Genomic DNA, 15,729 nt, shown 5'->3' on the forward strand with positions numbered 1-15,729 from the left:
TAAGTACCTGTGGATCGATATCTAAAAATATAAGGAGTTTTCTGATCACGTGATTTAAATAATAGTATTACGTATTTACCCAGAAATTACACCTGGTCAAACCAGTTTATTGTATATTGCGCCATTTTTTGGTTCACCGCAGCGAGTGTCCATGTACATCTTTCATTGAAATTTATTCTCATCACCGGCTGTGGGTTTTCATTTCATAAATGGGTATCTATGTTTCTATGATCATTTTTTACATTATTTAATTAAGATTAAAGTTTAAAGATATGTAAAATTATAATAAGTGTTATTTAGATTTGTTTGATTTAAAACTCCAATTCATTTATTACCTAATTATATATGCATATATTGTAAATCGATTATAAAATTTATATACGGATTATTGCCAAATATTTAGTATTGCTTATATTTATTTTAGGACCTGTTTTCTTCTTGAATAAATCAACGAACCCAGCAGTGCACTTCGTTTGTTTATACATGTACAAGTGATCCTGTTTCATTATTATTATACTTTCATGTAAAAAAAACTAAAATCTGATTGGTCAAGACACAGTTGATAATCCGTTCTTTTAACCTCAGCATTAGCAACAGACCGGACAACGGGTAACACAACCAATTGTTACTTGCGCATAATTTATACGCGTAGGGTTCGACGTAGAATTCACGTCATTTCAGTTTTGATAATAATACCCAGAATTAAATCTATCAGTCAAAATAAAATTCTCGAAACAACTTTGAGTACTGGAATGGGAAATTCATTTTGTAATTTATTGTTGACTAGTGTCTATTGACATCTTACTATAGTGAATCTAAAAGGAGATTGGTTTGTCAGTTATTTGGTTCGCCCCAATGAATAATTGTCTTGTTCTTGTACATAAAATTACTATCATATTCTTCTTTTTTGTACCAAATATTACAGTACTGTTTCACTAAGACAAAAGACAAAACTATGAATAAAGATCACATTTATTGAGTTCTATCTACAGCTTGCTACAACTCACCAAAAATCATGTGTATATAAGTATTATGTATTTCATGGTTAACGAAAATAGAATGGTAAGTGTAAATACAAAGAAAAAATCTAATTTTTAAAGAAAAAAAATCAGTACTCTGTAACTTAGTTACACTATTGTTCAAAAACTATTTACATAAACACGAGTTTTATATTTACCTGACCAATATACAGAAATGAGCTAAATACACCAATAATATACATGTATATATTAAGGGCATTTTAAGCAATCTTATATATTGTATCATATTCGTCTATATTATACCAAATATTACAGTAGTCTTATTAAAAAAAAATACGAAACTATGAATAAATATAACATTTATTGAGTTCTATCTACAGCTTGCTACAACTCACCGAAAATCATTTGTAGATAAGTGTTATGTATTTCATAGTAAGCGCAAATACAAAGAAAAAAATAATTTCTTGAAAAAAAATTGAAGAAAAAAAATCAGTACACTTTAACTTAGTTACAATACTGTTTAAAAAATATTTACATAAACACAATATTTCTATTTCTATTTATGTGATCAATACAAAGAAATGTGCCAATCCATCAATTATACAGATATTTAAGGGTGTTATTTACTCAGGGTTTGAGTTCTCAAATTCCGATTGTTAAAAAGTTCAATGTAATGAGTAAAATTTGTTGTAAACACAAAAAGTGTTTATGAAATGAATTATTATTGACAAAATATTCAATAGTTTTACTTAATTATGGAATTATGCTCAAACAGAAATTGACTTTTAGCCAAACAGAGTAAATTCGGACAAAATTTAGCAGATTTTGTTTTTTGCTAAACATTTTTTTGCAGTAGTCTAATATTAAAAGTTAGGATTTTATATTTAAGTCTACGTAATTTTGCATATTTTCCGTTGTTTTTACCTCACGTATTCATTAAAATAATCTTATGGCACGAATAATAAAAATACTGAAAAATGCTTAAAAACGATAAAAGACATCATATCTCAAAATTTTGATCATTGACCTCATATAAATTTTATGGCAACAGAATAAGGCCAATATAGGTAGTTAGATATCATAAATGTTTTTGTATTATCATCATTCAATTTTTTGTAAAATTGAATCAAAAATAGGTAGGGATTTGAAAACTGATAGAGGAAATTCGAACTGAATTATTTATTAAAATTGAGGCTGAAATCTTAATGTTGTGTACTTATTAAATGTCACTATCATTTATAAACTGTATCTTATTTTTTAAAGTGTTTAATTATTTGTAATATTTTTATAATTGAGAAAATCTCAATCGTAGTGTAAAATTTTATGGGATTTTTCTTGATTTTTCAATAAATATTCAATGGCCATTAACTCAAAAAGTAGGTCATTGACCTACTTTTCTGAAAGTGAAAAATAGCAATACAAGCAAAGGTCTATAACACACAATAGATGGTTTTTCATTATCATCAGTGGATTTTTTTTTCATTCTAAGTAAACGTCATCCTTAAGGCATTTTTAAAAATCTTATATATTTACTGATAATTGAAGAGCTGAAACTTGAGTTACTCCCCTTTCAATATGATGTTTAAGGTAGAATTAACATACCTGGAAAAAGTCACTGAAATTAACTGTAAATTTTTTAAATACACACGAGTTTTCTATTTACCTAAACAATATAAGTCAGTTTTTTTTTAGAGAGAAATTTGCTAAATCCACCAATAATATACATATTTAGGGCATTTTTTAAAATCCTATATATTTCCTGATATTCAATTAACTTTCATCGAAAAACATGTCAGGGGTCAACAACCAGTTCTGAGATGAAAATTTATCTAAAAAATATTACAAAAAGGGGAATAACTCTTTATTTGTTCATAATTGAAGAACTCAAATTTGAGTAACTTCTCTTTGAATATGATTTTAATCAATAAACAAGATTTATTCTGTGAAAATAATAAAAAATAAAAATCATCAGACATAAGCCCCAATTTTCAGTTCTGAGATGAAAATTTATCTAAAAAATATTACAAAAAGGGGAATAACTCTTTATTTGTTCATAATTGAAGAACTCAAATTTGAGTAACTTCTCTTTGAATATGATTTTAATCAATAAACAAGATTTATTCTGTGAAAATAATAAAAAATAAAAATCATCAGACATAAGCCCCAATTTTCAGTGGCATCTGTGACCCATCACTAAACTAAACCAGGGTATTATAAACGCATTCAAAAGAATTAAAAACATATTGTCAGATACAAATTTACTACACTCATACCTAAGATATAACTTGATAAGCCATGTATGGGAGTATAAAAACTAATTACTGTAGAGTTCAATAAAAAACATCCAAGTTAAATGAACATCTCTCATGTGTACAATTGATCTGCAAGACAACAACTTCCTATCTTGAAAACTGAAGGAAGAGTTATCCGTACAATGGGGGTACCCTATATGCAATATTCTGCATGAAAATGACCAAGTACAACAGCTGGTATTTTTTTATATAAATTTTCAAAAATAAAAATCCAAGTTATATGCACATCTCTTATATATGTACAATTGATTTGCGGTACAATAGGGGTACCCTTCTCGCAGCTGCCCGCCGGCATGCCCCTTTTCACCATTTCAATAAATGGATTTCTCCTTTGGACAACTCGGTTCCAAAAATTGATATCAATGTAAAATGACAAATTGCTATTTTAAACACATAACATAAGTAGAGAACATACTGAGAAATTAAAATGATAAGAAAGAATAATAACTAATTACTGTATAGTTCATATACACAGGACACAGGCTCAAATACTGACGCGTTATTTAAAACACGTCCAGAAATCGGTCACTCAGCGGATAATCCAGTTATATTAAATCTAAATTCTTCTTATTGTAGTAATGTTTCACATCAAATATGGTAGCAATTGGAAGTGTAGTTTTCAAGAAGAAGTTCAAAATGTAAAATTGTAAAGGAAAGACGCATGACACACACCACACGATGACAGATAAAGACAAATTGTAATAGGTGACATGAGTGACTCGGGTCAGTGCGTACTTGAAGATAAGGACGTCATATTGCAGTAAGTGGTCTACGTAGCCAATGTCTGTTTTCTGTCTTTCTCTGTAAGGATTTCAAGGAAAGTGTTCGATTTTTTTCCCTCAGGGTCAGGTAAAATTGGCCCATCTACAGTAAACAGAAACAACTAATGAATGATGTAGTTAATGATCAACGCCAACATGATATTACTCAGATATCTGTGAGCCAATGTTCACTAGTATTACCCCCACTCTGATGTGTATATACAAAATAAGCAAAGTCGACTTAAACAGGAAGTTGATGTCTAAATGGTACAAAATAGATCCGAGCGTATGACATGCCTAAACAAAGAATGTATTAACATTTCAGGCATATGGGATCAATTGTTGCTGAAACATTCTTTACGAAAATTTGTTTGAAAATTTAGGCAAAAAATAAACAAAAGTCGTCATTTAATAGGTACAAACATATATTCCAACGTATGGCATGCCTAAACAAAGAGTGTATTAAAATTTCAAGCACCGGCTTCGATCAGTTGTTGAGAAAAATGCGACAGAAATTTTTCTTACAAACAGACAGACGGATGTACAAAAGGGCGGACAAACAGACTGACACACAAGGGTAAAACAGTATACCCCCCTCTCCTTCAGAGCGAGGGTATGATAACCATAAATGTTTAAATTGATAAAGATCTATTACACATGTTAATCATTCATTTTTGTTTTACATCCAGTTTTTATAGACTTCATATAAATATTTATTCTATGTTTATGATAATTCATTTTTAGCAAATTCAAATGTGTATAACATTACACATTCAGCTGCTCAGCAACAGACAGCCATGTTTGGATGATCACAAAGTGTAAAATAAACAGGAGTCAGTATTACAGTCCATGTGAATTATACACAGGTCAATTTCAGCTGCATATGTTGAACAAAGTGACAAACAACATGTGTGGTTTCGAGAGCAGACTAGATTTGTACAGAAACATTTACAACCTGTCAATATCCAAGCTATCTCAAGTATACGGCTGGTGTTGAGCTGAACATGGGGTCCCCATCAGGACGGGGTGTGTGTTCATCTACAATTTATTAATTAGCTGTTAATTAAATATAAATTAATTAATATCATACATATTATGTAATGATATAGCTACATCTACATATTTAAAGTTTAAACTGATTACATTGACGCACGCTTTAATATGTATCTATTTGATTAAACCAATTCAACTTACTTGTGACAAAATAACTAATAACACATACAAGCCTCATCATATTAATTACAATGACCATTTATTCTAATTAACTAAATACAATGACATGTATCTAATTGATAAAATAAATACAGCTAACCCTGTAACAATGAGCTGTTTATATTGACAAACAATCACACATATAAACATGTCTTACATGTATCTAATTGACTGATAATTAACACGGACTGTGTGTCTTAGTTATCTATATCTAATTAATGTGAATGATAATGACTCAGACTTATCTGTCAGAGCGTCCTGTCTGGTGATATACCTGTATATAACCACCGTCTTGTTGTCCCCTGATCCGACCCAGAGACGGTGAGTGTTGACATCATAACTCAGGCTGTATGGTGAGAATATCCCTGATGGCCTTATCAGTAGATGTGACAGGAACTGACCGTCCTTTTCTAACATCTGTACTGTTTTGGTTGTACCATCACACACCAGGATGTGTGACAGCGCGTCAGTACAGATTCCATATGGCAATAGTCCTGATCCTGATGGATGTCCTGTGTAGGAGAAACGATGTCTTCCTCCACGCTCTGTCACCACTACAGCACCAGACCTATAGATATAGTCAGACACCACGACATCCCCATTGTTGTTCTCTGTTATATAGCTAAGTCCACCATACAGTGTCAGACCTGTGTTGTCGTCCTGTATGGTTTGTGTGAGTTGTCCACTCTGGTTGTACCGGGTTACCTTTCCTGTGTCTGTATCATCGTTATACATCCCGACCAGTAGATCCCCAGTGGACGGGGACCAGTACACACATCGTGGTCTCCATGTAGCGTCTGTTCTCTCTATAAATGTGGTGGTTGTTTTCATATCCTTTGACAGTTTGTTGATGTTATAATTCCTATCTATATAAATCAGTTCACTTTCACTGTTCACTGTGTGTAATCCTCCATAATCACTATATGAATCTTTCACACGATGTAGAGGGACACCTGTTGTGTCTGTCAACATGAGATTGTATCTATGATCACTGACCCAGACCCGGTCTGATGTCACACAGGAAATGTGATCACAATAATCAACACCTGTCACTGTGAGAGAGGAAAGTAACTCGGGGGGAGACATCAGTTTCAGCAGACACTGGTTTTCTTGCTGTGGTTTTTCTGTCCCTGTGGTTGGGATTTTACTCAGTGACTCCATCACATCAGCAGTGGCTGGATTTAGATCTACACACATCAGACACACACAGTCAGATGGAACAGATTGATTACAAAACATCACATCGTGTATAATAATTGGTACAGCAATGTTTGTATGTTGTAATATATGTATCAATTATCATTATCAATTAATAATAAATATATATACATGTATCTAATTAAATCATTCAAGTATTACTGCAAAACATATACATATATCTGATGAGTCAAATATTTAACAGACATGTAATTTATTTACATCTCAGTATGTGATGTTAAATATGTACTTACATTATATTGACAAATGATAAGGATCACATCCTATATATGTCTGACTTGTGAATACATCTTATATAATTTACAATGATAATGACTCAGACTTACCTGTCAGAGCGTCCTGTCTGGTGATATATCTGTATATAACCACCGTCTTGTTGTCCCCTGATCCGACCCAGAGACGGTGAGTGTTGATATCATAACTCAGGCTGTGTGGTGAGAATATCCCTGATGGTCTTATCAGTAGATGTGACAGGAACTGACCGTCCCTGTCTAACATCTGTACTGTGTGGGTTCTACCATCACACACCAGGATGTGTGACAGCGCGTCAGTACAGATTCCACGTGGCTGTAGTTCTGATCCTGATGGATGTCCTGTGTAGGAGAAACGATGTCTTCCTCCATGCTTTGTCACCACTACAATACCAGACCTATAGTCTATATAGTCAGACACCACGACATCCCCATTGTTGTTCTCTGTTATATAGCTAGGTTGTCTATACAGTCCACATCCTTTGTTGTTGTTCTGTATGGTATGTGTGAGTTGTTTACTCTGGTTGTACCGGGTTACCTTGCCTGTCCCTGTATCATCGTTATCCATCCCGACCAGTAGATCCCCAGTGGACGGGGACCAGTACACACACCGTGGTCTCCATGTAGCGACTGTTCTCTCTATAAATGTGGTGGTTGTTTTCATATCCTTTGACAGTTTGTTGATGTTATAATTCCTATCTATATAAATCAATTCACTCTCACTGTTCACTGTGTGTAATCCTCTATTATAATCTCTACATAAATACTTCACACGATGTAGAGGGACACCTGTTGTGTCTGTCAACATGAGATTGTTTCTCCAATCATCACTGACCCAGACCCGGTCTGATGTCACACAGGAAATGTGATAACAACGATCAACACCTGTCGCTGTGAGAGATTGATGGAACTCGGCACCAGATGTCAGTTTCAGCAGACACTGGTTTCCTACGCGTCGGTTTCCTCTCTCTGTGATTTGGATTGCACTCAGTGACTCCATCACATCCTCCTTATTGAGTGACTCAGTCATGGAGAGCTGGCTGGTGTGGAGTGTAAGATGTATTTGGGAGAGGGCTGTCTTTATGAATGCGAGGAATTGTAGTGCACTGAATGTGAATACTGGCTGTACATATCTAAGTTCATATTCCTGAAGGCTGACAATATGTCTGCTCATTTCTATCATCTGTTTTAAACATCTGTGTTTGAAATCAAAGTCACAAAACACATTTTTCATGAAATCTTTTCTCACTTTGTTAATGCGATTCTTCAGTGTCTGGGCCTTTGTTAACATCTCTGATCGATAGAGGGAGAATTCTGTGTGACAGGTTTTGAAATCAATTTTGATTCCTGTCAGGAGAACAGGTCTGTAAAAGAGAGCCTCACTTCTGATTGTGTGAATGATTCCTCTGTGTTGTTGTCGTTTTGTTTTATTAGCGGTTTGTATATCCAGAATGTTCTGCTTTTTTTGTCCACAGAGAAAACTTCTGACAAGGAGTTTGTGTGATATATGTCCAAACCAAGAATCACACACAGGAACTTGACAAGGTTCACAGTACTTTATATAAACATGGCCAGGATGTCTCACACAGATCTCTTCTGTTGGGATGTAGTTGATTTTATCACGGTGTGACACAACATCATGGTCTATTGTTTGGAGATCTTTTACATGGTTCTCTTTACACTGGGGACACAGATCACATGGACACGATACACAATGGTACTCTGTGTCCCCCGGACACTTAGAACACTTATGTGTACTATATGTGGAGCTTGCTGTGTCCATATCTATATCTTTGAATCACAACCTGTTAGATAAAAATAAAGTGATTTAGAATTATGTCAACCACATTCTTTCAAAACTATTTAATGATATAATAAATTAATACAATATCATTATATAATATAATTTTGTGTGTAAGGAATATATCAATTTAAACCAGACTCTATTTTGAAATAATAATATATTTTCATTTATAGATAACTAATGGTCTATTATCATCAGAGAATAAAAACACTCGACCAGTAGATAATTGTTTTTGTTAAAACTTTTAAAAATTTCTTTCTGACATTTTTTGCTAAACATTGTTGCCTTTTTGGCACTCTCTTTTTTCTCAATTTGTATCATACGTTCACTGCTAAGAATGCTCTCTTTCTCTCTCTCTTTCTCTCTCTCTCTCTAACATTCACTTTTTAACGTTCTGTCACTCTTCCTCTCTCTACAAATTATATTTTTTCTTTTTCTCTCTTTTTGTCTGTATTTGTCCTTCCTGAGAAACATGTACTCTTGCTTTCTTTGTCTCTTTCTTTCTAACCTGAACACCCTCTCCTCTCGCTCTCTCTTTATCTTTCTCTCTCTCTTTCACTTTCTCTCTCAGGCATTCTCTGCTAAAAAAATACAACAGCTCTTTATTTCAGTCTTTCCCACATGTATGCCAGCTTTCTGTGTCTATTTCTCTTTAATTGAGACTTATGTTTTCTCTCTCTCTATCCATAATATGTACTTTCTTTGTTCTCTCTCTCTCTCTCTCTCTCTCTCTCTCTCTCTCCGACATTCACTATTTTTATACATTCTCTGCTAAGAAAACACAAGAAGAGCTCTTTCTTTTACTCTTTCCCACATGTATGCCAGCTTTCTGTGTCTATCTCTCTAATGCAGACTTTCTCTCTCTCTCTCTCTCTCTCTCTCTCTCTCTCTCTCTCTCTCTCTCTCTCTCTCTCTCTCTCTGTAACATTCACTGTTTAACATGTACTCTTGCTCTTCCTCTCACTCTCTCTCTCTCTACAACTCTCTCCAAAATATGTACTTTCTCTTTCTTTCTTTTTTCTCTAATGCCCTTTCCCGAACATGTATATTGCTATTTGTCTTACTATTTCTGACATTCTTCATTAAGTTTCCCTCTCTGTCTCTCTCTCTTTCTACTTTCTATCATTTGTTTAAGATGTACTCTCGCCCTTTTTCTCCCACTCTCTGCCTCTCCTTTCCCTCTCTTTCTACAAAATATGTACTTTCTCCTTCTTTTATTTCATTCTCTTTTCCAGCGAACATGTACTCTTGCTTTCTTTGCTCTCTGTATCTCTGACATTCCTCATTAAATATTTACTATTTTCAGACATTCTCTGCTAAGGAAATAGAAGTGTTCTTTATTCCAGTCTTTCCAACATGTATTCCCCGCCTTTGGGGTATTATTTCCCTCTCAATGAGAAGTATGTACATACCCCCTCTCTCTCCCTCCCTTTCTCTCTCTCTCTCATACACACACACACACACACTTTCTTTTTTTAACATTTATTTACTCGGTTATTGCTGCTAAATATGCACGCTTGCCCTTTTTTATCTTTCTTTCTCTCTTTCACTTTTTTCCACCAACATGTTTTCTCTCTCTCTCTCTTTCCCCCTTTCTTCCCCTGCTAAAAGTGTACTCTTGTTACTCTCTTTTACTTCTTTGCTTCATCAAAACTTTTGCTCTTTTTCTCTTTCTCCTCTCTCTCTTTCACTAGTTTAAGCAACATATTCTAGCTGCTTTCTCTCTTTCACTTCTTTCAGCAACATGTTATCTCTATGTTTGCACTTGATCTCGATCTCTCTCAAACTTTCTCTGTTAAAGATTTACTTTGTTATAACTCTAAAACTCTCTGACATTCTCTGATAAACATCGGTGACTTTCTCCCTCTCTCTTTTTCTCTATCTGTATGATACATTCACTGCTAAAAATGCTCTCTCTCTCTCTCTCTCTCTCTCTCTCTCTCTCTCTCTCTCTAACTTTCTCTGATAAAGATTTACTTTGCCTCTCTTACACATGTACTCTCTTTTTATTTGGTTATACAAACATTCTCTCTCCATCTCTCTGCAAAACATTCACTCTTGTTTTCACTATCTCTGGCATTATTCATTAAACATTCTTTGCTTAGGAAATACATATGCTCTTTATTGCAGTTTTTCTCACATGTATGCCAGCTTTCTGTGCTTATTTCTCTCTCATACATATATATGCTCTCTCTCTCTCTCTCTCTCTCCACTATTTTTATACATTTTCTGCTAAGGAAATACAAGAGCCCTTTCTTCCAGTCTTTCCCATCTATGTATGCCAGCTTTCTGTGTCTATTTCTCTCTCATATAGACTTATGTACTTTTTCTGTTTTTTTCTCTCTTTCTTTCTCTTTCTATCTCAAACTTTCCCTGTTTAACAGTTATTTACTTGGTAAACGATGATAAATATGCACTCTTGCTCTTTTGTAATTCTCTCTTTCATTTTTTCATCATTTTCTCACTTTGCTCTCTCTTTCTCTCTCATTCTCTTTTCTTGAATGTACATGAACTCTTGCTCTGTTTGTCTCACTAACTTGAACACCCTTTCTCTCTCTCTCTCTCTCTCTCTCTCTCTCTCCTAAACATGTACTACTATTGTTTTCTATGTTCATTTCTCCGACATCACCATAACTGATCTGTAGGTCTGTTTCAGAAAAGAGGGCTTACCTAATTTGCATTTTCTCTGATCCCATTGTAACTTTTTTGTGTAATGTGACACTATATAAACTGAGCTCTTATTTACAATGGATAATGTATAAACTACACGTAAAATTCAATTTTGTCTTTACCCAAGGTGGAGAATATACTTTTAACTGTTTGTCTAACTAATATGAACTCTCTCTCTCTCTCTCTCTCTCTCTCTCTCTCTCTCTCTCTCTCTCTCTCTCTCTCTCTCTCTCTGCTAAACTCTTGTACTCTTGCTACTTTTATTTATTAATATATGTTAAATGGGAACTTTCCAAAATATATGAGGGGATTTATATTAACTACTGGCCTATGAGATATGGTTATCCTGGCTGGTTATTTGAATCTCTCACAGGAAGACCCCAGCCCTGACATTACCACAGTGATATGTTTTTCTTGTTAACAGATCAATCATCAAATAGGGATGAGGGCAATAGTTTTATTGTCAGTCCATTGATAAGAAAATGATGCATTCCTCAACCTAGGCCTTCAGGCAACAGTTCTTACCCCAAGACTAACACAATGACTACTGCCCTCATACCCATTTAAAAGATGAATACTATAATGTCTATGAAGGACACACGACAACGAACTTGTGATAGCAATGGGTCTCCTGAATAACTCAGGTGACCTAAACATACAAAGTATAGCTACATAAACATAGTGATATTGTACATGAATACTATATAGCTACACAAACATAGTGATATTACATGAATACTTTATAGCTACACAAACATAGTGATATTACAAGAATACTATATCACATAAACTCTTTTTTTGCTCCATCAGTCCACTCTTTATTGATTCACAAAGAACCTGTAAAGAGACCTCAAACTATTATACTGTTATTTTCTTAATACATGTTCAATTTGCAAAATAAATTGTCTTTTCTAATTATTTATAAGATTGAAGTAGAGCAAAATCAAAACCACATAAAAAGCCTATGTTGAAGACAAGCTAATACAGTGAAGATGAGTTAATACAGTGAAGTCTCCGATTAACATTTGCAGTCCAAGAAACAAATTAGGAATCAACATGATCAAGTCCAAGAAACAAATTAGGAATCAACATGATCAAGCGCTTTCCAGATGGAGATTTTCACTCGTCTATGACATACTACTTTCACTATTTAGCGGTGGATGTGAAAGTTATGGTCGATTTTTAATAGCTGAAAAATATTGCACATGCATTCACTTAGATGTCAACAACTGTTCATAACAATAAGTGCTGAATTAAATTTATTCATAAATCAAACTGAATGAGTTTAAAAAATTGCAGGGTACAATAAGCCCCCCCCCCCCTTTTCCCCTTCTTTTGTACAAGGATAACATTCTTATATGAATTTGACTCTCGATATTTGAACTTGAAGTTTGATATTTCTTTTTTAAAGAACATCTAACAAAGTGTTACAACCCTTTGTCCGAATTTTTTAGAAAGTCTGAAACTTTGCCTGCCATTTGACTTCAGACCGCGTTTTAGACTACGCCTCCGAATAAAAATTCCAGCTCCAATTAAACTCTGTAGAACTTGGCGAATATTCATGGGATTATTACTCACACCTAAATCTAATTACCTGCCATATTTGAAACGAAATAAACCATATTGAAGAAATTTATTTACTCCAAAGGCATCAAACCATCGTCCAGAGAAACGAAACTTCAACGCTTCGATATTTGTATCTAATAAATTCATACTCAAATTTCACTGAAATCTGTGTTTACATTTCTATTAGCTACCTGACTTGTGTTGAAATTCTACGAAAGATAACTCTTCCTTCCCAGACCTCGATTTTATATGAGTTTAGTTTACCGGTACATACAATTTTTCTTTCAGTTTGTTTATTTACCAACTTAGCAGAAATACATGACTGGCCTTAATTCAGTTAAGATTTTCCTACTTGTAATCCACAAATGCATGACAGTTAATAGATTTCTAAGCACGTGCATTTCAAATCAACAGGAGAATGTGCATCAGTTGAGCCGACGTGACATTCCACACCTTCAAATACCCGCTGGCGACCAGAGTTTGACCTGGCTTGTTTTTTTTTCTTAGTCAACGCTATACGGCCACATTGTTTACAAACAGCACTGTTTTTTATTAATAAACTGATGAACAAATACTGTTCTCTCAACCAATCGCTAGGCGCCTATCTATTCTAAAGGTTTTACAACATTGGGTATCAACCTCAGATGGACGGAAGAACGTTTCATCTCCTCTTTCTATCATCATCCAAATTGACTACAGAATTCAACACATTTTACCTTCTATCAAGTAGCAAGCAAAATAGCATAATGGCAACACTCTCGCATACATATCTTAGGGTTCTCGGTTCGATACCGCATTGCGGACATATTCTTTTTTCGGGATATTTGTTTTTCTCTAATTACTAAAAAATTATCAACAGTTAGTCTACTAGTTGTAAAAATAAATGTTACTGGTGTGACTGTGGTCCTCTCTGTCACCTTTTGTTTACATTCACAAGTTTATATATATATTAACCACAACACAGTATCATTAAAACAGGTATTTCTGAGTTCAATAATAAGATGAGTCCTTATCTGACATCTAGACTGGATAACTTGCCCTTGATTCCAAATGATGCTGCAAGGATTATACGAGGTGCGTTTGTAATCAATGACAGCGAACCACTCTAATCTGACATCCCAACTAGTTCTCCTCTTTCTCGCGTGTTCCCTGGGTACGGGCGTACCGTTAAACAATTGTCACCGGTTTATAAGGTGTGTGACTGTCAGTCAATATATCGGGTCTCAATAGCTTAATTAGTGGTTAGAGCCTTAGTACGGTACGCCAGAGGCCCTGGGTTCGAGTTCTGGTTGAGACTTGACTTTTCACCACCTGTTACAGTTATCTAGTTCTCCTCTTCCTCACGTGTTCCCTGGGTACGGGCGTACCGTTAAACTGTCGTGACTCAGACGAAGCACTGTAAAGGATTTAGCCCCCCCCCCCCCCCCCACTCTTTTGGCTAAGTTAGACCTAACCATTAGGCACATAGCAGAATAGAAGGTTAAGCTCCCCCCCACTTTTTTTCTCAGGAAACATTATTATCCATGTAGGAAACTCACGACCAGTTGTGCGAGTAAGCGTTAAGTATTAGTACATGTATGGGATACTGCCTTTGGATTTTTGACAACAATAATTACTAAATATCATACATGTAATATGCCACTTTCAAACGGCGCCACCGTCTAACAGTACTATCAGTACTTTGATTGAATACGCCTTCAACGAGGTACAGCTACTGGAACTCGCCGGATATAGCTCCGCTGTAGCAACAGCAAAGGTGAGAAAGAAACCGGACAGTCGTGATATGATGTAATACTAAGTGATCACGTGGTTGAATCCTCCTACGTCCGCAAAGCGGCGCTACGGAAGATTTGATGACGCATAATGACCATGTCGTTTACCTATGCAACGTGCCATATGTCTTGTTTGATTTGAATTTCCCATTAAATATATCTTAAAATTTCTGATATGATTTTTAAAGCTAGATGCATCTACTATAGTTTACTAAAGAAACATTCCTTATATATTAACTTTACAATTTATGTTTTTCTATAGCTTTTCACAAAGAATTTATTAAGTTCATTTTTTTTTATTTTAAAGTTGATCTTAACTGATTGACCACCTAGATCCCATAACGAGTACGTGTATTCATAGAATAGAGTATTATATTACGACAACCATAGTTCTGACGGTTCACAGATTAAACACCTAGATCCCATAAAGAGTACGTGTATTAATAGGATAGAGTATTATATTACGACAACCATAGATCTAATGGTTGACAGATTAAAAACCTAGATCCCATATCGAGTACGTGTATTAATAGGATAGAGTATTATATTACGACAGCCATAGATGTGAAGGTTAACAGATTAAACACCTAGATCCCATAAAGAGTACGTGTTTTAATAGGATAGAGTATTATGTTACGACAACCATAGTTCTAATGGTTAACTGATTAAATACCTAGAATCCCTAAAGAGTACGTGTATTAATAGGATAGAGTATTATATTACGACAACCATAGTTCTGACGGTTCACAGATTAAACACCTAGATCCCATAAAGAGTACGTGTATTAATAGGATAAAGTATTATATTACGACAACCATAGATCTAAAGGTTAACAAATTAAACACCTAGATCCCATAAAGAGTACGTGGATTAATAGGATAGAGTATTATATTACGAAAACCATAGATCTGAAGGTTTACAGATTAAACACATAGATCCCATAAAGAGTACGTGTATTAATAGGATAGAGTATTATATTACGACAACCATAGTTCTGACGGTTCACAGATTAAACACCTTGATCCAATAAAGAGTACGCGTATTAATAGGATAGAGTATAATATTACGACAACCATAGTTCTGACGGTTCACAGATTAAACACCTAGATCCCATAAAGAGTACGTGTATTAACAGGATACAGTATTATATTACGACAACTGTGGATCCTCATCTATCCTTTTT

At 34.5% G+C, this 15,729-nt stretch overlaps 1 protein-coding gene across 2 annotated transcripts in view; it reads right to left on the reverse strand.

Moving 5' to 3' along the window:
• Nucleotides 1-15,729, reverse strand: part of LOC128171010 (uncharacterized) — a 555,905-nt gene that overhangs the window by 486,993 nt on the left and 53,183 nt on the right. Inside the window, exons 4-5 of one of the 2 annotated variants that reach the window (XM_052836772.1) lie at nt 6,810-8,539; nt 5,509-6,452 (exon numbers count right to left, since the gene is read on the reverse strand). In XM_052836772.1, the coding sequence (XP_052692732.1) occupies nt 5,509-6,452; nt 6,810-8,517 (2,652 nt within the window). In that variant the 5' untranslated portion in view covers nt 8,518-8,539. Of the gene's footprint in view, nt 1-5,508; nt 6,453-6,809; nt 8,540-12,158; nt 12,230-15,729 lie in introns of those variants that run through there. The other variant, XM_052836773.1, reaches the window with a different exon arrangement.

Source organism: Crassostrea angulata, chromosome 2 (assembly GCF_025612915.1).
Source record: "Crassostrea angulata isolate pt1a10 chromosome 2, ASM2561291v2, whole genome shotgun sequence".
Taxonomy (NCBI): Eukaryota; Metazoa; Mollusca; class Bivalvia; order Ostreida; family Ostreidae; genus Magallana; species Magallana angulata.